The sequence below is a fragment of the Filicampus tigris genome, chromosome 14 (assembly GCF_054856515.1).
Source record: "Filicampus tigris isolate MCC_2025a chromosome 14, RoL_Ftig_1.0, whole genome shotgun sequence".
NCBI lineage: Eukaryota > Metazoa > Chordata > Actinopteri > Syngnathiformes > Syngnathidae > Filicampus > Filicampus tigris.
The window spans coordinates 24,226,022-24,250,630 of NC_141230.1; the positions used below are offsets into that span (position 1 = coordinate 24,226,022).

The 24,609-nt window shown below is 46.8% G+C and overlaps 1 protein-coding gene across 1 annotated transcript in view; it reads left to right on the forward strand.

The window, feature by feature from the left end:
- Positions 1 to 24,609, forward strand: part of ttn.1 (titin, tandem duplicate 1) — a 156,179-nt gene that overhangs the window by 68,184 nt on the left and 63,386 nt on the right. The window contains 50 exon segments of the mRNA XM_086052164.1: positions 653 to 922; positions 1,005 to 1,271; positions 1,358 to 1,636; positions 1,724 to 2,132; positions 2,216 to 2,340; positions 2,418 to 2,684; positions 2,767 to 3,036; positions 3,120 to 3,419; positions 3,493 to 3,795; positions 3,875 to 4,062; positions 4,137 to 4,251; positions 4,332 to 4,619; positions 4,740 to 4,891; positions 5,042 to 5,189; positions 6,464 to 6,641; positions 6,778 to 6,899; positions 7,040 to 7,327; positions 7,617 to 7,913; positions 8,000 to 8,186; positions 8,276 to 8,391; positions 8,470 to 8,769; positions 9,776 to 10,075; positions 10,182 to 10,287; positions 10,404 to 10,600; positions 10,692 to 11,000; positions 11,094 to 11,372; positions 11,919 to 12,218; positions 12,297 to 12,599; positions 12,777 to 12,970; positions 13,058 to 13,241; positions 13,424 to 13,726; positions 15,577 to 15,876; positions 16,202 to 16,320; positions 16,449 to 16,626; positions 16,712 to 16,996; positions 17,120 to 17,413; positions 17,505 to 17,804; positions 17,896 to 18,077; positions 18,225 to 18,354; positions 18,431 to 18,621; positions 18,724 to 19,153; positions 19,288 to 19,593; positions 19,673 to 19,854; positions 19,971 to 20,100; positions 20,201 to 20,352; positions 23,020 to 23,167; positions 23,247 to 23,412; positions 23,493 to 23,644; positions 23,756 to 24,052; positions 24,273 to 24,572. Coding sequence (XP_085908290.1) covers positions 653 to 922; positions 1,005 to 1,271; positions 1,358 to 1,636; positions 1,724 to 2,132; positions 2,216 to 2,340; positions 2,418 to 2,684; positions 2,767 to 3,036; positions 3,120 to 3,419; positions 3,493 to 3,795; positions 3,875 to 4,062; positions 4,137 to 4,251; positions 4,332 to 4,619; positions 4,740 to 4,891; positions 5,042 to 5,189; positions 6,464 to 6,641; positions 6,778 to 6,899; positions 7,040 to 7,327; positions 7,617 to 7,913; positions 8,000 to 8,186; positions 8,276 to 8,391; positions 8,470 to 8,769; positions 9,776 to 10,075; positions 10,182 to 10,287; positions 10,404 to 10,600; positions 10,692 to 11,000; positions 11,094 to 11,372; positions 11,919 to 12,218; positions 12,297 to 12,599; positions 12,777 to 12,970; positions 13,058 to 13,241; positions 13,424 to 13,726; positions 15,577 to 15,876; positions 16,202 to 16,320; positions 16,449 to 16,626; positions 16,712 to 16,996; positions 17,120 to 17,413; positions 17,505 to 17,804; positions 17,896 to 18,077; positions 18,225 to 18,354; positions 18,431 to 18,621; positions 18,724 to 19,153; positions 19,288 to 19,593; positions 19,673 to 19,854; positions 19,971 to 20,100; positions 20,201 to 20,352; positions 23,020 to 23,167; positions 23,247 to 23,412; positions 23,493 to 23,644; positions 23,756 to 24,052; positions 24,273 to 24,572 — 11,586 coding nt within the window.

Here is a 24,609-nt window from a genome sequence, read left to right on the forward strand (position 1 = left end):
AAAGAAAGTTGGTACCTGAATTTAACAGGGTCCCTTGAACGTCGCAAGTTTATTGTCCTCTTTGGTAAATATGTCTTGGAGGGTAGCTGCAAACACTCGACGTGTATATGTATGGTCTCTTTCACACAAAATCATTTATATGCTAAACATCTTATAAAGATGAGTACCAAAATGTACATGGACATATACATACACATAGATATATTCTACACATTCTCAAATCATCTCAACACAAGTGTCCACAAGTGGATTGTTACATGCAATGTTACTGCTAAGTATAAGATTCTAAAATGAAAATAAAAATAAGAAAAGAAAGAAAATCTTTGTTTTTGGTTGTTAACAAAAAAGAAAAAAGAAAAACTCAGTACCACCAAAATCAATATTTGACTGAGCAAATCATCTACTCAAAATAGAGGTTTCTTGATGAACAAGAGTCGATAAGCTTTCAGATTGTTAACTTCGAGCCCCAATTTGAGGTCAGGGCACAACCAACACTGCTAACTGAAGCCAACTAACGAGACCTCTATGATTCTCTTCAGGTTGGTGTTTGCTTACGTGTGACTTTGAGCCACAATGTTTTGGCCTCATATGACAGTCTCGAAGACTGACTACTTCCTCATCCCCAAATATTTTTTGGGTTTTTTTTTTACAGAGGAGGCTGCCAGATTCACCAAAAACCTGTCCAATGTGGAGGGCACAGAGACTGACAGCGTCAAGATGATCTGCGAGGTGTCCAAGCCTGGGGCAGAGGTGACCTGGTACCAAGGAGACAGAGAGCTGCCGGAGGGCGGCCGCTATGAGCAGATCGCGGATGGACGTAAAAGGATCCTGATCATCCAAGACTTGAGGATGGAGGATGCCGGCGAATACAATTGCAGACTGAGCCCCAGTGTCAAGACAGCTGCTGTCTTGAAACTGAATGGTACGAATGCATCCTGTTCCAGGACTAGCTCTAAGTCGACTGAAATAACAACAATAATGACCTTCTTCTGCTTTCTTTCCAGAACTTGCAGCCGAGTTCATCGCCAGACCGCAGAACCAGGAAGTTGTGGAAGGGGAAAAGGCAGAATTTGTCTGCTCAGTCTCCAAAGAAAATTACGAGGTAGAATGGTTCAGAGGGAAGGCGAAGGTCGAAAGCGGGGACAAATACGAGATTGTCAGCGAAGGAAAGAGACGAGCTCTTGTTGTGAAAAACTGTGAGCTGAAGGATGAGGGAGGTTACATGGTCCTCATCGGCAGCCTTCAAGCCTCTGCTGATCTGTTAGTGATTGGTGAGACTCACTCGATTCCCTTATGCATTACATTGTCCCTGACTACTTGACCAAGGTTGTGGCTCATGTCCTTTACTCAATTGCAGAAAAACTGAGGATCATCACACCCATCAGAGACACAGAAGTCAAAGAGGGAAGCGAGATTGTCTTCAACTGTGAGACAAACATGGAGGGAGCAAAGGCCAAGTGGCTGAAGAACCAGGAGACCATCTTTGAGAGTAACAAGTACATGGTGGCTCAGAGGGACAATGTCTTCTCCCTGAGGATTCGGGACGCCCACATGGCAGACGAGGCTGAATACACTGTCGGTCTGACCAATCACAGAGGAGAACACGCCAAGTGCTCAGCCCACGCTAAAGTTACTGGTAAAAGATCAAATTCACACAAACACATACGCTGATCAGAAATCAGTAATCATGAAATGTAATAAAGAAAACCCATTCCATCTACAGAGGAGAAGCTAAAATTCCTGGTGCCCATCGAGGACATAGAAACTCAGGAAAAGAAGACAATCAGTTTTGTGTGCAAGGTGAACCGACCAAAGTCAACCGTAAGGTGGCTGAAGGCTGGGCAGGAAGTGAAGCTCAGCAAGCGCATCGTCTACAGAAGCGAAGGTCTCAACCACACACTGACCATCAAGGACTGCGTCATGGACGATGAGGGCGAGTATTGTGCTGAGGTCGGAGAAGACAAGTGTGCTGCTGAATTGATCATCAGCGAGGCGCCGACAGACTTCACCACACAACTCAAAGACCAGACGGTCACTGAGTTTGAGGATGCAGAGTTCAACTGCAAGTTGTCCAAAGAGAAGGCCACCGTCAAGTGGTACAGGAATGGTCGAGAGATTCGAGAAGGGCCAAGGTACTTGACGTCAAATGACTCATTACTTTATGGTAAAATGTCTTGTTTCAAGCATGTTCATTGGCGACTACGTGTCCCTTCAGATATCTCATAGAGAGAGAAGGTAAGACATGCAGACTAGTTGTCAAGGGGTGCAGACCAGATGACGAATGTGAATACGCCTGTGGCGTGGAGGAGAAGAGGACCAGGGCAAGACTATTTGTTGAAGGTATGTTTTGTTTCATTCATTCAGACAATTGCAACTTCCTTTTGAAATCCTCTCATGTGATGTGTTTCCTCCAACAGAAATCCCAGTGGAGATCATCAGACCGCCTCAGGACACTTTGGAGCCCCCTGGCTCTGATGTGGTGTTTGAGGTGGAGCTCAACAAGGACAGAGTGGAGGTGAAGTGGATGAGAAACAACATGATAATCATCCAGGGAGACAAGTATCAGATGATCAGCGAGGGTAAAGTTCACAGACTGCAGGTGTGTGAGGTCCGACCACGAGACCAGGGCGAGTACAGGATTGTTGCCAAAGACAAAGATGCTCGAGCTAAGTTGGAGCTGGCAGGTGAGTCACATGACACGACTGTGATTTACTCTGCAATCATCCACAAAGAAAGAAATGAAACTTGGTTGTCTGTTTTTTGCAGCTCCTCCAAAGATTAAAACCACAGACCAGAACCTGATAACAGATGCCGGCAAGCCCTTTGTCATTACAGTACCCTACGACGCCTACCCTCGGGCAGACGTTGAGTGGTTTTTCGACAGCTTGAGTCTACCGGTCCAGAACATTGACACCTCAGTTGACAAGACAGTGTACCGCCTTAAAAGCCCAAGGAAAGAAGACCAGGGCAAGTACAAGGTGGTGATCAAGAACAAGCATGGAGAGGGAGAGGCCTTCATTAACCTGGATGTGATTGGTGAGATTCAATAGATTTGTTGATTGGTTGATTAATTTGAACACATCATGCTGGATTTTTAACATTAAATTGGTACTCGCCAGATGTGCCCGGACCCGTCAAGAACCTGAGGGTGACCGACACTGTTGACGGTGAAGTCAGTTTAGCCTGGCAAGAGCCTGAGAGTGATGGTGGGAGCAAAATTACATCGTATATGGTAGAGAGGCGTGATGTGAAGCGTAAGGCCTGGACTGTGGCAACAGACCGCGCTGATGCGCCTGAGTATTGTGTTAGTGGCCTCCAAAAGGACTCTTGGTACCTGTTCAGAGTCTGCGCCAGAAATCGTGTTGGGAGTGGACCCCATGTTGTCACTGAAGACGCTGTTCAGGCCAAGAATAAATTTGGTGAGCTAGCAGGCATGGGACTGATCATATCATGTCCAGACGAAACCTTACTGAAGCGGTTGTCTTACATTAGATGTTCCTGATGCTCCGGAGAATGTGGCTGTCAGTATGGTGAACAGATTTGGTGCCACCATCATCTGGGAGCCTCCTATGTTTGACGGTGGCTCAGAGATCACTGGCTACGTGATCGAGCTCCGTGACAGAACTTCCGTAAAGTGGGAGGCATCCATGTTCTGTGGAGCCAGCGAGCGCTCGGTCACTCTCAACGATGTGGTCGAAAACAAAGAGTACATCTTCAGAGTGCGAGCTGAGAACAAGGCCGGCATTGGCAAGCCCAGCGCCGCCACAAAGCCTGTCAAGATCATGGATCCCATTGGTTGGTGACATTTGACACTGATGGTCATCTCTCGACATATCGTACAATCTCATTTGCCTGGAACCTGAATGTGTTGCAGACAGGCCAAGCCCACCCCTCAACCTGAACTTCAATGACCAAACCAAGGAGGCTGTCACGCTCAGCTGGGAGACGCCTGCCAGCAATGGCGGCAGCATGATCACCGGCTACATCATTGAGAAGTGCGAGGGCGGCACAGACAAGTGGCTTCGCTGCAATGCTAGACTGTGTGCAGACCTCTCCTACCGGGTACGAAGCTCCTCTTGTAAACCCGTTTGTGTCATTTCATTTAGAATGTCAGCAAAGTCACTCTTTTTGTTTAGGTGTCTGGACTGAAACATGGTTACAAGTACCATTACAGAGTTTGTGCCGAGAATGCCGCCGGTATCTCCGATCCAGCCGAGCAACTCGGCCCACTTCTCGCTGATGATCCTCACGGTGCCAAAATTAGAGCCAAAAAGATTCCACTTCAATTTGGGCTGCTCATTGAACTCCATATTGTGCTTGTCTCCTGGCAGTGGGTCCAACCATCGACCTCAGCGCATTCAGGAATGGCTTGGAAGTCATTGTCCCTCAGCCTCTCACCATCAGAGTTCCCATCACGGGATACCCAACCCCCAACCCCAAATGGACATTTGAAGAGAAGGAGCTGACGTCAGCAGCTGAGCGTGTCTCTATGGTTACAAAGCCGTTGTACACTGAGCTAAAAGTTACGCCAAGTGTCCGTCCGGACAAAGGAACCTACACCCTACAGCTGGAAAACGATATGTCCTCCGTCTCTGGAGAGATTGACGTCAACGTTATCGGTAACGAGTCTGTTTTTTTTGTGTGTGAAGCAAGCAGTAATGGCTGATAGCCAAACATGCACAGTACTGTGGTCATTTTTCTTTGTAAAGTTCGCTTTTAAATCTTGTTGAATTTCCCAGCATGCCCCAGTGCTCCTAAAGACTTCAAGGTGGCCGAGGTGACTAGACACCATGTCCACCTGATGTGGGAGGCTCCTGAGCATGATGGAGGAAGTCCTGTCACACACTACCAGATCGAGAAGAGAGAAGTGTCTCGTAAGACCTGGGCCAAGGTACACAAGTGTTTGGTTTATTTTAGTGGCAATACATTCGGCTCTGCTCGATTTGCAAAGTGTATTACACAATGATCCAATTTGTGTATGTGTGATGGACTATAATCCAATGACCTGATTCTTTCTGTTGTCATTGGTGTTCTGTCCCAGGTGGCCACAGGAGTCCTCGACCTTGAGCATACAGTGACAGATGTAATTGAAGGGAAAGAATACATGTTCAGTGTGGCAGCCTGCAATAAATGTGGCCCAGGAGAGCCGTCCTACATCGACGAACCCGTCAACGTCTCTTCTCCTGCCAGTGAGTGATGATCCCATGTGATGCAATTCACGCAGTCAGGAGCATATTCTCCCATGTGCTTGAGTAAAAAAAGGCACGCTGCGACACACTTTTTGGGCTGTGCAGATTCTCCCATCAACTTAAATGTGCCACTTGTGCACCTTCATGTAATGTACGCACTCTGGGTGGAGGGAACTTGAAATGAGGGCATTCCCTCACAAGTCTGGCAGTGCGAGTATTCTCCCAGAGACTTAAGCCTTTAGACTTAATCTTTTGTGTTCCGCGCTTTGGAGGCTGTACTAAGGCCTAGCACCTCTTGAACGTGAAATATATTGCACGTTTTGAGTCATTTGACAGCCGCTGACGATCGGTGATGTCTATCACCGGTCGACTCTGCTAATTTGTGCTGACCTGCGGACAGAGTGTTGGGGGGGCACGTCTGGTCCATATACGCTCACCGACTGCTCAACGGCTGTACATGTGTCCCGACATTACAATGACGGCCGAACATCGTCATATCATATTATTTGATTTTAAAAAAGGATCAGTGCGAGCTGAGTTTTTTCTTCTTCAGCTGTGAGGAGCATTTCCACATTAATTTCATTCATTCATTCATTCATTCATTATCCATACCGCTTATCCTCACAAGGGTCGCGGGGCGTGCTGGAGCCAATCCCAGCTGTCTTTGGGCAGTAGGCGGGGGACACCCTGAATTGGTTGCCAGCCAATCGCAGGGCACACAGAGACAGACATTCGCACTCACAATCACACCTAGGGGCAATTTAGACAGTCCAATCAACTTACCATGCGTGTTTTTGGAATGTGGGAGGAAACCGGAGTACCCGGAAGAAACCCACGCAGGCACGGGGAGAACATGCAAACTCCACACAGGGAGGCCGGAGCCGGGATCAAACACACGACCTCTGAACTGTGAGGCGGACGTGCTAACCAGTCGATATTAATTTCATATCATTTCAAATCATATCAAATCATTTCCCATTTAAAGTCTGACATATTTTCCACATGGACCTCCATGGAATTCATATCTCAGGAAAACTCCATGATCCGGAAATTAGGACCACCCGTAGACTTCACCGAATCACGCCTCTTTGGTGGTTTGGCCAAGTTATGCATGGTGCGTGTGTGCCAAAAGCGTAGTCGGGAGAATCGCTTGAAAGTGCGCAATAAAGGCGCATAAGAAATTGACTTTAGCACAAAAAGGAGACATACCTTAAAAGCAAAACAAAAAAATAAAAAAGAGAGCATTGTGATGAATTTCTAAAACTTTGCTTCAGCTGTACCTGATCCTCCTGAGAGTCTTAAGTGGCGTGACAAGAGCAGCAAGGGCATCTTTCTGTCCTGGGAGCCGCCGAAGTATGATGGTGGCACCCAGATCAGAGGTTATGTGGTGGATAAGTGTCAACGTGGAACCGACAAGTGGGAACCCTGCTCTGATCCTGTTCAAGAGCTGAAGTAGGTTTTGACATCTTTTCAGGGATTATTTCTGATGTGTTGTGTGTGGTGTGTGTGTGTGGGTGGGGATGGGGCGGGGGGGGTTGCATCTGTGTGTTCTGATTTGCCATGTCTAATCAGATTTTTGCACTTCTAGATTTCAGGTGACTGGTCTGATTGAAGGACAGTGGTATGCCTACAGAGTCCGAGCTGTCAACAAATTAGGAGCTAGTCGTCCCTGCAGGTCTACTGACGAGATCCAGGCTGTCGATGCTAAAGGTAAACCTGAGTGGATTTGTGGTGGAGCCTAACTTTAATATCCAAGAGTCTGCATAAAAGGCACAATGGATCAACGGCTTCAGATAATGTGAACTCAGGTTGAATATTATTGTTTTTTACTTTCTTCAAATACCCAACAGAACCCCCAGAGATTCAGCTGGATGTGAAGTTGTTAGCTGGTATTACTGCCAGAGCTGGCAGCAAAATTGAACTTCCTGCCGACGTCAAAGGAAAGCCAGATCCCCGCGTCAAGTGGACGAAGGCTGACCTGGTCCTTCGGGCTGATGACCGTGTTGTAATCGACACACAGCCGGGACACTCCAAGTTGACTATTGCCCCCACAACCAGAGGCGACAGTGCCACCTACATAATTGAAGCCGTCAACACCTGCGGACGTGCGACTGCTACTGTCGATGTCAACATCCTAGGTGTGTATCACTCATGTCGTTCCCAGCCTTATGTATACAAGTGCACAAGTCGCAGCTGTTAGCTCGCCGAGTGACTTTCTTCAGATTTGGTTTGATGTCCTTTGCAATTCTTTAATGCACACACACGGATGCCAAAAATATATATAAAAGTAATTTCAATTCAGAAATGCATGTGGCATTCAAAAAATACGTAGAAGTAATCTCAATTCAGAAATGCGTGTGGATAATCAGAAACGAGCATTCCTGAAATTTAGACTTGAACTCAGTTTGTGTTGTCGGTCCTGTTCAGACAAACCTGGCCCACCCGCTGCCTTTGACATCTCTGAAATCACCAATGAGTCTTGCCTCTTGGCCTGGAACCCTCCGAGGGATGACGGTGGCTCACCCGTTACCAACTACATTGTGGAGAGTCGCGAGACTGATAAAAAGGAGTGGACAAAGCTGTCGGCCACAGTTAAATACACCACTTTCAAGGCCTGCAAGCTTACCGCTTTTATGGAGTACGTCTTCAGGATCAGTGCTGAAAACCAGTATGGTGTCGGAGAACCTGCCGAGCACACGCCAATTATTGCGAAGTATTCATTTGGTGAGACTGAATTTTTGTAACCTTTGTTCTCTTTTAAGAGTACCTTCACTAAATCCAATACCACGCTCCTCTGTGTGTCTTTTTAGATCCTCCAGGCCCTCCATCCAGAGTCACTCCCTCTGACATTGCCAAGGATGCCGTGACTCTCAATTGGCTTGAGCCAGACGAAGACGGCGGCAGTCCGATTACCGGTTATTGGGTCGAGAAGTTTGATCCCGACAGTGATAAATGGATCAGATGCAACAAGTTGCCAATCAAGGACACCAGCTTCAGGTTACCTAATGTTTCATTAAATTGCTTGCTGACATGGAGACTTTTTGTTTTTTGTTTATTTTTTAACTTTGTGGGATATTTGACAACAGAGTGAAAGGACTACCAACAAAGAAGAAGTACCGGTTCAGGGTCCTGGCTGAAAATCTGGCTGGAACAGGAAAACCAAGCACAGAAACAAATCCAGTTTTGATCAAAGACCCCATTGGTGTGCTGTCGTGCAAGAAGCTATGCAGAGTCCAAACAGTGATCCAAATGAATTTCAAATGATCTCTGTCTTCCTCAGATCCTCCATGGGCTCCTGGCAAACCTGTCATCCGTGACATTGGCAAGACCTCTGCTCTGCTGGCATGGACAAGGCCCGAGCACGATGGCGGCGCTAAGATTGATGGTTACATCATCGAGTTTCAGAAAACGGGAAGCGATGAGTGGGTCCGCATTGCAGAGGACATTACTCAGACTGAGCACCAGCTGCAGGGCTTGATGGAGAAGCAGGAGTACGCCTTCCGGGTCAAGGCCGTCAACAAAGCCGGCGAGAGTGAACCCAGCGAGCCCTCCGACTCTGTAGTGTGCAAGGAGAGACTCTGTAAGTGGCGGATACAAGAGGCAACACAATTGAGAGTTACAGTCACATTCAGCCTCTACTTTCTCCAAAACATGCATGGATCTCCCGTTGTGCAGTTATAAGATTGATTACTCAGAATGACGGAACATCGTCATTGAAACGGCAAATTCCCTTCCTGTTCTGTCGGCTGTTGGCCACAAAGGTTGAATGGAGGCAACAAGACCCTTCTTGACAATTCAAGATGTTTTGCCTTCAATCCAAAAGGCTAATTTAGTGGTGAATGTTAGGTCTAGAGTCCTCCTATTCGTGTTTCTGGTGGGTGCATCTCCTGAGAGTGATCAAATGATGGATGCTTTTTGCTGTTGCTAGGTGTGGCTGGTGAATGAGCGTTTTGCGAAACAACTGGTCGTTCTCCTGCCTTCTGGCAAAATGCCTCATTAGTGGCCATTTTTCCTATCGAATGACACCATCTGTTGGGGAGGGATGTCAGGGCATTGTTTTAACCGGGCAATAAGTGAAGGCATAAACCTCCTCTGTTTAGAGAGTGCCTCTGTAGTTTGATATTTATGGCTTCTTTCACATCTCATTGAAACTAGCAGTCCGCTCTGTCCAGAATTTGGACGTTGTTGTCCTCAAAGGAACGCCCCTTCTTTTTAAGATGCAAATGAACTACTGGCTCTCGACCAGAGGAGGCTGGCATCTACTGTACAGTATGTCGTGCCATGCATTTGTGTAGCGGTTGCTTGCTCCCTCCAATGTAGAGGCATGCATTGCATTCCTCACTACACTGTGCTGCATAAACAACTTTGCTGAATTTGCCTTTTGGGATTTTGTCCTTGGAATGAGCCAGCTATTTTTCCCTTAGTTGTTGAGATAAGAAAATGCGTGTTTAACTTTTGGCAGTTTTGCACACTCGCACCAGTCTGTCTCTGAGTATTTCGTGGTAAATGTATTTCACAAAGTTTAATCCTTTAAAAAGCCCAATCTCGTAGTTAAAAACTAAATTCTTCCTGTTTCCATGTGACAGACCCCCCATCTGCGCCTCAGTGGTTGGATGTGGCCAACATCACCAAGATCAATGCTGATCTCAAATGGCAGGCGCCCAGCAGCGACGGAGGCTCACCCATCACAAACTATGTGGTAGAAAAGAGAGATGTGCGGCGGAAGGCTTGGCAGACTGTTGACACCACTGTCAAGGATCTCAAATACACCGTGACACCGCTCAATGAAGGCTCGCTGTATGTGTTCCGCGTGGCTGCTGAGAATGCAGTAGGCCTGGGCGAATTCTGCGAGCTGGAGGATGCTGTGCTTGCTAAAGACACTTTCAGTACGTTCTGAAGGAGCTTGTGTTTGACCCAATTTGTTCGACATTCATCCCATTAAAAATTCGTGCCCTACAACCAAACACTAACGTCAGCAACATTTCTCTTTAGCTACTCCTGGACCTCCTTACGCTCTGACTGTAGTGGAGGTCACCAAGAGACATGTGGAGCTGAAATGGGAAACTCCAAAAAGCCACGGTGGAAGACCCATCACCAGGTTAGATCGTAGTGTTTGAAGCGGTGTTGATCATACAAGGCATGGGCGATTAAAAAAGGCGCTAAAGTGAAGGGAAAGCTTGTTGTCTTGGTGTTAATATTGCTTGTTCCTTGCAGATATGTGATAGAGAAGAAAGACAAACTGGGAACTCGTTGGCTGAAGTGCTGCAAGACTCCAGATAAACAAACCCAATTTAAGGTGACCGATGTGGACGAGGGCTCAGAGGTGCAATTCCAAGTGCGTGCAGAAAACGAGGCAGGGATTGGAGAACCCAGTGAACCCACCGAGATCCTTACCATTGAGGATCCTACCAGTAAGTAACATTTGTGGTCAAATCCTGCAGTTCAGCCGCAGAACTGACAGTACTAGATATGTTGTGAAACCCCGGTGGTCTTTATCTTCAGGTGCGCCATCTCCTCCCTTGGGGGTGACCGTCCCGGATAGCAGCCGGGAGCACATCAATGTCTCGTGGAAGCCGCCAGTCAAGGATGGCGGCTCCCCAATCATCGGCTACCACGTGGAGGTGGCTGAGGCTCGTCCAGAACTGAAGTGGCTCAGGGTCAATAACAGACCAATCAAAGACCTTAAGTTTAAAATTGATGATGGAATTAAACCAGAGAAGAAGTACGTCATCAGAGTTCGGGCCGTTAATGCCATTGGTGTAGGTGATCCCTCTGAGATCTCTGACAAGATTTTTACCAAGGATCCAGACTGTAAGTATTAACAGAGCAGCAGAGGAGAATATGATTGTATACTGCAACGTTATGTACTCAAACTGCTACTTTGGCTGGTCACCTGATCTCAAGGTGCCCCAACCATGGAGTTAGACACAAAGGATGTGGTGGTGATCGAGGGAGAGAAGCTGCACCTAAACGTTCCCTACAAGGCCATCCCGACACCACAGATGGTGTGGCAGAAGGACACGGTGGAATGTAAAAAAGACGAGCGTCTCTCCATGAGAGTGGAGATGAACACTTCTCACCTAGAACTGCTCAGATGCACACATTCTGATGCCGGCGTCTATGCCATCACCCTCAAAAACAGTCTGGGGACCGCCAGTGGAAACATCAATGTCAAAGTCATTGGTATGTTGCTGTCACCAATTCAATTAAAATAATTATAATACATTTTATTTTGAGCGCCTTTCATGGCACTCATGTTCATCATGTTACAGAATTAAAAGAAGAATTTAACATCAAGAAATATAGTATATTGTAGTACACAAGAACCAGCCGTTATAACCAAACCAATTATAATCTGTATTCCCGTTAAAGGGTTGTGTTTTGTGTTACGATTTGAAAGTGCTGAGAGTCTGAATTTCTAATGTGAGGCGGCAAGTCTTTCAAAAGTGCGAGGCTGAGTGGCTTAAGGGTCTCAACACCTTCAGAAGCGTAGGGGGTAGAAGTAGTTGAACAGATGAAAAGGGATGGGTCTGTTAATGTGGAGGAGGTTGGTGAGATACTGAGGGGTCAGCACTACTAGCTTTGAAACAGAGATGATGTGACTCCTGTATGAATATGATTTCAGTATTGTTTGTGGAGAGGGATGAATTTAGATGGCAGATTACACTGGAGTGGTGGACTTTTCCCCATTGGAAAATCATGCATCTGCCTCTTCATAATCTCATGCAGGGCTTCCTGGTCAGTGCAAAGACATCAGCTCCAGCGATGTCACAAAGAACTCCTGTCAGATCAGCTGGGAAGCACCTGAGGATGACGGCGGGACACCGGTTCTTAGTTATACGCTGGAACGTCGCGAAGCCTCCAAGAAGACCTACATACCTGTCATGTCAGGACAGAATGTTCTACGTTGTGCGGTCAAAGACTTGTATGTTAACTGTGAGTACTACTTCCGGGTCAAGGCCGTCAACAAGGTGGGCGCTGGAGCATATCTGGAGTTGAGAAACCCTGTCATGATAGAGGAGATCAAGCGTAAGTTAACATCCAGGCAGTCTACTTTGCCAATGACAGATGTGCAAAAGTAGAATTAAATCGTCATCCACTTTACAGAGAAACCAGACCCACCGATCCAAGTGGAGGCCCAAGAGCCAACATCCAAATCCATCACCATCACTTGGAAGGCTCCCAATTACGATGGTGGCTGCCCCATTCAAGGCTACATTGTGGAGAGGATGGATAAGGAGGGCGACCGATACGAGAGGGTTACCCCTAGCTTGGTCCCTGGTTTCTCCCATGTGGTGACAGGTCTAAAGGAGGACATGGAATATCAATTCAGGGTCCGAGCTGAGAATGCCGCCGGAATGAGTGAACCATCTCGAAGCACCCAACCCATCCGAGCTGCTGACCCCGTCGGTATGACAGACATTTCGCGAACAATTCAACTTTACTTGATGTATGTATCAAATGTTCAGATAGCGTGATTGGATCCCTGTGTTATATCACAACTAAATCAATAAAAGTCACAATGACTGCTGTAGACTTGAATTTGAATTTGAAATTTGTGCATGACATTCCTTTGTGCTTTTTCAGAAAAACCTATGGTCACCCTGCATGCCCGCGTGCAGTCTGGTTTGTGCATTAAGAAGGGCGAAGAGATTCGTATCGATGCAAACATTTCGGGCTCGCCTTACCCCAAGGTCACCTGGATGAGGAACAATGAGGATGTCACCAAAGAGCCCGCCAAGAAGTTTGTCCCACTGGTTAAGAAGAAGACCAAGGCTAAGGCCAAGGTCGGTTTCGTGACAGCAGTATTATATGTTTCAAGCACTGTTTTGTGGTATATTCAGGGCCGGTGTTATTCTTTCTCTCAGATTTTTGAACCCAAGGAAGAGTTTGTGACCCCACTGCGTGAGCGCCTCGGTTTAGACCAGACAAAGAAGGGTCACTCCACTTTGATGATCCGAGAGGCGATTAGAGCAGACCACGGCAACTTCACCATCCAGGCTGAGAACACTCACGGCGTTGCCACCGCCTCTTGTGTCGTGAACGTTCTTGGTAAGTTTTACCTTTTTACGAGTAGGAGCGGTAGATTGTGTCCCAAAAACAAAACAAAAAAGGATTTGAGATGCCATTTACCACGCTGTCCAGTTTTTGGTCAAGGGGTTTAGACCAAGCAGAATTGAAAACGGTCATCTTTGAATATTTAGCTCTGATGACTGGAATCTTTCGTGTTGCAGACAAACCCGGACCACCCATCAACTTCACATTTGAAGACATTAGGAACACCTCAGTGGTGTGCAACTGGGAGCCTCCTGAGGATGACGGCGGCAGTGAGATCCTGAACTATATCCTGGAGAAAAAAGATAACAAGAACGATGACATTGGTTGGATCACCATTACCTCCACCTTGAAGGGCACCAGCTTCCCCATCACCAAGCTGATTGAAGGGAAGGAGTACATCTTCAAAGTTACCGCAGAGAACAAATTTGGATGTGGACCACCCTTGGTCTCTGATCCACTGGTTGCCAAGAACCAGTTTGGTGAGCGCATTAAATATAACTTAAAAAAAAATGCTAATCAAAGGTTTTGATGCATGTTTTCCATTCATCATTTATTCTCCCTTGGTAAGTTTTATAGATGTGGCTGAAGATTTGACTAAACACAAGAAATCAGAATCTCAAATGTTTTGACATTTACAATTAGGGATGTAATTTGGTGCGTATTTCGATACATGGGGTGCAATATGATTCAAAGTATATCTCTCCAACAAAAGACCATTCGATACATTTTCAAATAATTTGAAGTGGAATGATTTGATACAGTTGCAGTCCAAATCGAGCTTCCGATTCAAATCCTTTTGCTACACCCATAGGGCCCTGATACACCAAACCGACGTCGGAGGTCGTGAAGCGTTGTGGCGTCTTTAAGCGCCGTCTGATTGGTGTAGTGACCACCGTCGTAGTGTCGTAACCCGTCTCGAAGCGTCTGGGGGGGGGGGGGGGGCGTTTACGTATGTTGAATCAGCGTCGCCAGTCGTGACGTTTAGTCACCCTGATCGGCTGTTAGCTAGCAAATCTGCGCGCGGAGCACCAGCGGGAAGTGACAAATGCAGAAAAACAGTGAGCACGCTTCCGCTGCCTTAATCTTTTTACAAGTACAAGACCGAGGGTTGACAATGTAAGTATTTCACAATACAGTGTCAAGAACGTGATGGTTTACTTCGCGTGGGAGTTCATCGTGAGCGAAGAATACAGCTGAATGCATTGTTTACGTTTTTATAATCCGTCCCCGGCCAACACCTTTACCGATTGTAGTTTTCTAACCATGAGAAATGGTGACTACCGCCGCCGATGGTATGGAAGGATATTACATCTTGTGCATGCGCAGAAGGTACTTTAATGGTCAGCATCGCTGTCTGTCGTTACGATGTATTCCTCCAGCGTGACGTGCCGACAGCCGGCCGGACGCCATAGGGGGTAAGTGTCCAGCGTCTTTTTGGTGTATCAAGGCCTTCATTTACAATATGGCGTCAACATGAACAAAAACAAACAAGCTGATGACCTATTATTTAATCATACTAAGACAGTGTGCTTTGCCTAATTAAAAGTACAAAATTTTAAAGGACTTATAACCAGATTTGAAGACATTTAAAAACAGAGTACAGACACAATAGACAGCTTACTAAAATTACTAAAAGAATGTACAATACAAGAAAAACATTTAAAAATATCATTTTAAAATGCCTTAAGTAACTCATGAGCAGGGGAATAAAACAGTTTTTAACCTGGATTTAAAAACATTCACACAGGGGGCTGACTTAACTCTGTTGGCATCTTATGCCATTTGTGTATATTATAACCGTTAAATATTTCTTCACTGTGATGTCCACTATTCGACTTGAATCTGCAGAGCACAGACTTCCTCTCGTTTTATATTCCATTCGAATTTCTTGAATGTATTCAGGACCTAAACCATTCAGTGCTTGTAGACCATTAGCAGAACTTTACAGTGTAATCCATGGGTGGGCAATTCCGGCCCTCGAGGGCCAGTATCCAGTATCTGTTTTCCATCTCTCCCCGCTGGAACACACCTGATTCAAATGATCATATAATCAGCAAGGCCTGCAGAAGCTGGATAACGATCCTGATCATTTGAGTCAGGTGGGTTGCATCAGGGTGACATAGAAAACATGCAGGATACCGGCCCTTGAGGGCCGGAATTGCCCACCCCTGGTCTAATCTATAGCTGACTGGGAGTGTAAAGACTTTAGAAGTGGAGTAATATGTTTTGATCTTTTTGTACTGGTCATAACCTGAGCTGCAGCATTGAAAATGATCTGCAGCTGTTTGATGCTCTTTTCAGTCTAACTTTGGCACCGCTTTCCTATCAGATCCTCCTGATGCACCCAACACCCCAAGAGTTCACGAAGTGACGGCAAGCTCTGCCCACATCTCTTGGCACGAGCCAAAGGACAATGGCAGTCCCATTCTGGGCTACTGGATTGAGAGGAAAGAAGTGAACAGCAAACACTGGACTCGTGTCAACCGCATTCTCCTCAACTCTCTGGAAGTGAAAGCTAGCGGCCTGATGGAGGGACTCACCTACATCTTCAGGGTTTGTGCTGAGAACCTGGCTGGGCCTGGACCTTTCAGTGAGCCCACGGACCGCATTATTGCTATGGACGCCATCCGTAAGTGAACAAACCGTGGAAGTACAAGCCAACCACAACTAACCCTGTACACATGGCCCTGTCATATATTGTTGACTTTTCCTATTTGTGAATACAAACATCATCGATGTCCCAGAAAATATCATTTAAAATGTGTTACAGGGAGTGATACTTACAAGATCATAATTTTATGTTTGATGCACAAAAGCGAGCTCAGAATTGAAACAAGCCCTTGTTAGCATTAAAACCATATTCAACACGTATAGTAGATGTAAATCTTGTCTTCGTGACGACCAGCATGGTAACCACCTGTCTGTATTCGCCACAATTCCCACTGCCACTTCAGTGCCTCCTGGTCCTCCAACACCATGGATCGTAGACACCGGGAAAGACTTGGTCATCGTGGCCTGGAAACCGCCTTTGTACAATGGAGGAGGCGACATCCTGGGCTACCACGTTGAGAAGGTTATGATCATGATGTTGCATTGTTTTTCACGTATCTGCTCAACGACACACTGCAATGACAGGAGTATATTCTGGGTGATCCCTGACACGAGCCATTTATAGCTCAATCTCTCTTCCTTGGACATCAGGTGGTGGCCGGGGAGAAGAACTGGACTCGGAGCACAGAGTTCAGGTGCAAGGAGCTGACCTACACTGTCACAGGTCTGATTGAAGGAACTGATTACTACATTAGAGTCATCGCCGTCAATGATGCGGGTCCTGGAGCGCCAGGAGTCACAGACCCCGTCACTGTCAAGGAGCCTCAAGGTACAAGCACAAGGCAGGGCTTATTGCTGGCAAATCTCTCGTTGTCATCATAAAAATGCATGTTCTCATTTTCTGTGGGTTTCAGAACCTCCCACCGTTGATTTCGAAGTCTCCGTGAAGAATGGCGTCATGATCAAGGCCGGCGAGTCACTGAAGCTTCCCGCCGTGGTGATTGGCCGCCCGCAGCCTGAGGTCAAGTGGGCCAAAGATGATGCTGAAATTGACAAGGAGAGAATGATTGTGGAGACAGATGGCAAGAATAGCAGTCTCTTCATCAAGAAGGCAGTAAGGGAGGATCATGGCAAGTACCAGATTTCAGGCACCAACAGCAGTGGGACTAAGGCTGCTGAAACCAAAGTTGACGTCATGGGTCAGTGTCATTTGATGAGAAATTTCTTTAGAATTAAGCTTTTTGCTTTTCTGATATTTTCCCAACTACTGGATGTATCACTATCATTTACATAGATTGTTTTGAATTTTTGTTTTCGTGCAGATGTCCCAGGGCCTGTTGTCGACTTGAAGACTGTGACTGTGACCAAGAAGAACATCACGCTCACCTGGTCCGATCCGCTGGACAATGGTGGCAGTGACATCATTGGCTATGAGGTCCAGAGAAAGGACGCCAGGATGAAGCTCTTCCGCCAGCCCATTGAGGTGGCGTCTTGCAAATGTGACGTCCAGGGACTGCTAGCAGGCGAGGAGTACGATTTTAGGGTCATTGCCCGAAATAAGTATGGAGATGGCGCTCCGGCGGACCTTGGGCCCATTCTAGCTGAAGATCCCAAAGGTGTTGCCATATTTTCTACGTTGAAGCAAATTGAATGACTTGCAACAGTTCTACATTTATGACAAACTCTTCCTCTGATGGTTCCCTACAGGTACACCATCTGCTCCTGAGAAGCTGCACTACACTGATAGAAGCAAGAACACCATCACGCTGGCCTGGCAGCCACCACGCAGTGACGGTGGTAGTCCCATCATTGGCTACTACGTGGAGAAGATGAGATCTGATGGCAACGAGTTTGAAGTGGCCAACCGCAAGATCTTTACCAAGTGCTGTGGTGTCATTGAGAACTTGTCAGAGAACCAGGAGTACGAGTTCCGGGTCAAAGCTGTGAATGAGGTTGGGGATGGTGCTCCATCCAAACCCATCACAGCCAAAATTCAGGATGATGAAAGTACGTCACCAAAGCAATTGTGAAATGTTTTGACAACTGAAACAAAACCACCACTACGATGAATTTGAAGTGTCAACTTTTGATTTCACAGTTCCACCAGTTATTACAATTCTGAAGTACTTCAAGAGTAACTCGATCATTGCAAAGAAAGGCTCCGCCATTGAGATTCCAGCTGAGGTTAAGGGACTTCCTCTTCCGAAAATCAAGTGGATGAAAGACGATGAGGTGATGGACAAATGTGACAAAGAGAAGATGACAGTGGAAACCGAGGAGGTGCGAATGCATTCTTTCTATATGAGACACATTTTGTGCTTCTTTGTGCACACCTTCCTGATCGACTAGGATTTTTCATGTTCACTAAGGAAGGGTAATTTCCTGACACTGGATTGTTTGGGTGTTTGCTCACTCTTCAATTACCAGGTGAATCGCACAACATTGAGGACAACGATTTCCATGCCAGAAACCATCAGGCAGGACAAAGGCAATTACAAACTTCTAGCTGAAAACAGTTACGGCAAAGCTCAGCACGTCATCCGTGTAGAGATCCTTGGTATGAACACGTTCAGAGGCAGGGACTGCTTTATGCAGAATGTCACTTGTTTAACCTGATGTCCTCTTATTCTCAGACCGCCCTCTTCCCCCGAGGAACATTGTGGTCTCTGACATCAAGGTGGATTCCTGCTACATGACATGGGATGCCCCGGAAGACAACGGAGGCAGTGAGATCACCAACTATGTAGTCGAACGCCGAGATGCCAGCAAGAAGAAATCTGACTTTGAGGCAGTGACCGCCAACCTCATTGATCGTCGCTATGGGGTGAGTGCAGACGCATGCACACTTACCTGACGGAAGACCAGGTTCAGTAATGTCACCTCCTGTATTGTACATACACTTATGGTCTGGCATTTGTCCACTCAGGTCTACAAACTCAATACGAATGGTAACTACCAATTCAGAATCAGGGCGGAGAACAAATATGGTGTCAGTGACGGCTGTGACTCTGAGAAGGTAGAACTGAAGGACCCGTTTGGACTACCCGGACCACCACGAAACCCCAGGATCATTGCTGCCACATCAAACACAATGACTCTGACTTGGGATCCTCCGCTGGACAACGGTGGCTCTACCATACAAGGTTACTGGCTAGAGAAGAGGGAACGTGGAGCTGTGTACTGGGGGCGCGTTAATCGGTGCCCGGTCACCAAACCAGCTGTGAAGGCCCTGCAGTACACTGTTCTGAAGCTCATCGAAGGAACAGAATACCAATTCAGGGTGGCAGCAAGCAATGCTGCAGGGGTTGGACCACCCAGTGAGTCCACAGAGTGCCGCTTTGCTGTGGATCCATGCAGTGAGTCTTGACCTCCATAAACCCCCACCCGCCCGTTGTTTAATATTTTGAATAATGAAGTTTAGGCTTTGTTCCACAACGCTGAAGTTGAGCTTGTTCCACACAATTAAATCTTGATCTTTTCTGGTCGTCAGGCCCTCCTACTGCACCTGGATCCCCTGAGGTCAAAGACAAGACCAAGAACAGTGTCACACTCACCTGGAGTCCCCCAGACAGGGATGGTGGCAGCCCCATCAAGGGTTACATCATTGAGGTCCATGAGGAAGGATCCCCTGATTGGAGAAGGGTGAACCCTGCCGACAAACTCCACCCATCCACTAAGATGACCATCCCTGACCTGAAGGAGGGCAAGAAGTGCAAGTTCAGGATCTACGCTGTGAATGCTGCAGGCAATTCTGAGCCTGCCAGGACTGCAGACATCCTTGTTCAGGACATCCTAGGTATGAATTTTGTCGCTTGTTTGCCCAATGTTATTACCATACAAAGCTGTTTCAATCCTTCTCTGTGTCTGTCCTCTAGTTGAGCCGGCAGTGTCTCTGGATGTGAGTGCTCATGACCTGCTGAACTGCAGGGCTGGAACCACCATCAGGATCCCCGCCACCATCAGTGGGCGTCCAGTGCCTAAAGTATCCTGGACCTTCGATGGAACAGCCGAGACAGAGACGAAAAATGAACTCCATATACTTCCAATCGACTCAGAGGTAAAATTACACTGATGGTGTAGGGTATGGTGTCCTTCAGAGTAAACTTTGCTGAATATTAGCTTATCAGAAGCAAGAGGCAATGCGCGATTGTTTGTGACAATATCTCACTGTAGATTCACTCCACTGACACAACCTCCCTGGTCATCATTCCCGAGAGCAAAATGAACCACGCCGGCCGCTACATCATCAATGCGGAGAGCCCAGCCGGACACAAAGTAGTCAAAGTGCGAGTCAACGTCCTTGGTGTGTAATATACGTCACTCAAGTCACACTACCTTTTCACTCATCAAAACCAGATTCAACGTAAAATGTCAGAAAATGTCATTTTTCAATGGGATCATAGATCTTCCAGGACCTCCTCGAGACCTGAAAGTGAGTGACGTGACTAGAGGTACTTGCCGACTCAGCTGGAAACCTCCAGAGAATGATGGAGGAGAGAGGGTGAAGAGCTACTTCATTGAGAAGAAGACTGTGGTGGGAAAAGCCTGGACAAAGGTGAAGCACATCTTATCTGGTAGATTGATTGATAGATAGATAGATAGATAGATAGATAGATAGATAGATAGATAGATAGATAGATAGATAGATAGATAGATAGATAGATAGATAGATAGATAGATAGATAGATACTTTATTAATCCCCAATGGGGAAACTCAAGGTGTCCGGTAGCCAAAAAAGGGCATTCATACACTAAGCACAAAACCATATAAATAAACAAATACATTAAAAGTTAAAAATCTCCTGACAGTAATAACGAGAAAGCATATTAGCGAAATCCATTAAGCAGTCTAATGGCGGCAGGTACAAATGACCTCTCGAGCCTTTCAGTCCTACAACACATCGAGAGAAATCTGTCACTGCGACTACTTCCCTGAGCCGCCACAGTGTCATGCAGAGGATGGCTGCTGTTACCGAGGATAGACGTCGTCATCATCCTCCTCGTTCCACTCTCCACCAATTCTCCTACAGAGTCCACCTTCCTCCTCAACACTGACACACATCTCCTGACCATCTTATCGAGACGGTTCCCCTCCCTTCCTGTCATGCTATTCCCCCAGCACACCACAGCAAAAAATATAGCACTGGCCACAACGGACTGATAAAAAAGGAACAGCATCTCATTGCAGACATCAAAAGATTTGACTTTCTAAGATAGAAAAGTCTGCCCTTTTTGTACGCTGCAGTTGCATGTTCCAACCAGTCCAGTTTGCGATCCAGGTGTACACCTAGATATTTATATGTGGTGACCACCTCAATATTTTCAGCCCCTATTTGAACTGGGTGATGTTGGGATCTTTGCCTCCCAAAATCCACAACCATCTCCTTGGTCTTAGGTACTGATCAGTACAGTGCCAGAGACCACGCTCCCAAGCCTCACATACAGTGGCCTGTCTGTCAGGTAGCTGATGATCCATCTAATGAAGGCTGGTTCCACACTCAATTTCTCAAGTTTTAACTTCAGAATTTGAGGATCTATAGTATTAAACGCGCTTGAAAAATCAAAAAACATTAGCCTCACATAACCCCTCGTGCCATCAAGAAATGACAGGACCCTATGGAGCATATACTGAATAGCATCCGCCACTCCCGTGTTCTCCTGCTAGGCAGCTTGTAATGGGTCCAGTGCCCGCTGCAGTTGTGGTCCCAGGAGCCGGAGAATAAGCCTCTCAAGGGTCTTCATAATCACGTATGTCAAGGCCACTGGTCTATAATCCTTGAGACCAGATGACCTTCCCACCTTTGGCACCGGAACAATGCAAGAGGTCTTCACTTGCTTGGCACCTGCGCCGTCTGAAGGCTCAGATTAAAGAGTGTGCACAGGGGAAAAGCCAGCTGTGCAGCACCCTCCTTCAGAGGCCTAGGTGGAATTCCATCTGATCCAGCTGACGCAGTCTACTAAGATTCGCCCTCACATCGTCCACTGTGAAGTAATCACTGTGGGCTGCAATGGTGGAACATCCGCTGGGTGGAGCAGAGCAGGAGACTGCGGCAGCAGTGGTGGAACAGCCACAAGATGGAACAAAACAAGAGGCCGCAGCAGCAATTGTGGGACAGCCACATGATGGAGCAAGACAGGAGGCCGAAAAGGTGGAACAGCCAACGAGTGAAGCAAAACAGGGGGCACATTGATATAGCAGAGATCCAGTACACTATTGTGCCTCGTGGGACAGTTTACATACATTGTGAAGCCCCCGAGATGAGAGCTAATGTTCACATGATTGAAATCCCCCGAAATAACAATGAATGCATCAGAGTATTGACACTGGATTTTAGCGACGGCATCGTGAATGATGTCACACGCTACAGATGGGTCTGCGAGTGGCGGAATATAAACAATAACGGCGACGATGTGGGAGAACTCTCGTGGCACATAGTAAGGTCTTAAACTCACCATTAGTACCTCCGTATCCCGACAGCAAGTCCTCTCCTTCACAGTTAAGTCACCGGAATGGCACCATTTATTGTTGGCAAGCAGCATAAGTCCACCTCCTTTCGCCTTCGCACATTTTTTTGCCTCTCTGTCCACCCGCACCATAGTGAAGCCGGGTATGCTAACAGCAGAATCCGGAACAGTATCTGTGAGCCACGTCTCTGTCAGGAGGTACAGGCTACACTCACGATAAAACTTGTTCGATTTGACCAGGGCTTCCATCTCCTCACACTTGTTCGGGAGAGAGTTGACATTCCCTATGATGATTGATGGTAGGAAGGGTTTATACCTCCATCTCCTCGCCTTTAGCTTAGCACCGGCTCAACTTCCGCCGAAGGGTATTTTCAACTCAGGAGGGATCGGATGAAAAATCACACCGGTACTCCTACGTAACTGAAGGAGTTCATTCCGTGTTTTCGTTGTCATTTTTAACATACCACTCAATAGAAACACAAACACTAAAATCAAAATCACATGCACGGAGCTACACGGACTTGCTGCCACAGCAGTTGGCGCATACGCAAGTAACCGATAGTGTGATGTCATGTATTGTTAACTAAAGTGTATTGTTAACTAAAAGGAATGATGGTGAATTGTCTGTTTTTGCGGACCCCAATGCACAATCTCACAGGGTCCTTAATAAACCACGACGAATGAGATCCAAAAAACACGAGGACACAACACCAACAAGAGTGACTCAATTTTCTCTTCCCTGATATCACCCACTCAGGTGAATCCATCCTGTGCTGCACAGTCTCTGGTGGTTCCAGACCTGATTGAAGGTCAGGAATACCTGTTCCGCATCCGTGCCGAAAATCGATTTGGTTTTGGGCCCTACGTGGTGACGACTGAGGGAACCACAGCCAGAGATCCTATCCGTACGTCAGTATTATGTTTAAGCCTCTGCTATATTTTTGGGACTTGCAACTGAGTTTCCTCTGTTTCCTGTGCTTTCAGATCCCCCAGATCCTCCAACCAGGCTTAAGATTGAGAGTGTAAGGAAGGGCACAGTGACCCTCACATGGAAGGCTCCCAAAAACGATGGTGGATCACCTGTCACTCATTATAGTGTTGACCTACTTTGCTGGGATGCCAGTGGCACCCAGAAAGAGTCCTGGAGGAGGTAAACCATCTTAAAACCCAATAAAGCTGTCTGTTGGGTATGTAGTAGGCCCAATTTTAAACTTCCACTCCTGACTGCAGGTGTAACAGAAGAGACATTGATATCACAAGCTTTAAGGTGGAGGACCTGACTGAGGGTGATGAGTATGAGTTCAGAGTGCTTGCTTACAACCAGGCTGGACCCAGCCGACCATCTTCTACTGCTGGGCCCATTCTCATTCAGGACCAGACCTGTAAGAATATTAACAAATGGAAAAGTTAATTTTCATGTCCAGTCAAGTATGAAGTTGACAAATGCACAAATTCCACTGTTAATATTCTGTGACATTGCACCGCACCTCCAGGCGCTCCATCCATTGAGTTGAAGGAGTTCATGGAGGTTGAGCAAGGCAGTGACATCAGTATTGTGGCCAGGATACGTGGCTGCCCATTCCCTACACTCACTTGGTACAAGGCCCCACCCCATAGGTCCGACAGCAAGGTGGAGGTCTGCTATGATGAGCATATCAACAAGATGGTGTCTGACGACAGTTGCACACTAGTGATACAGCAGGGCAAACGTCCCGACACTGGTCTTTACACGCTTGTGGCTTCCAACAGCCTTGGCAAAGCGTCCAAGGAGATGAGGCTCAACGTGCTTGGTAAGCTCAAGAGCAGCACCATCAGTCTGCTTGTGATTTTTCAAAGACAATTTTAGATTAAAAGGTTGGGGAGTCTTTAATTGCTATTAGTCAACACAGAACATCTTTCGTTGCCCAGTTCTGTAACTTTTGTTGTATGTAAATGTTGTATGCTCCATACATACATACATACATACATACATACATACATGCATACGTTAAAGTGGAGTTGTTCCTCCAGGTCGGCCCGGTCCTCCCTCTGCTCCCATTAAGTTTGAGGAGATTGGGGCAGAGAGGGTGACTCTCTCCTGGCTGCCACCAAAGGATGACGGGGGCTCCAAAGTCACCAATTATGTCATCTGGAGGCGTGTGGCTAACAGAAATACCTGGGTCCCTGTCACCAGCGAGCCCAAAGAACGCATCTGGACAGTGGAAAACCTGATGGAGGGCCACGAGTATGTTTTCCGCATAATGGCACAGAATAAGTATGGAATTGGCGAACCTCTAGACAGTGATCCAGAGGTGGCCAGAAACCTCTACAGTAAGTTCATTTATTTTCATATTGGGTGCAGTTCCAA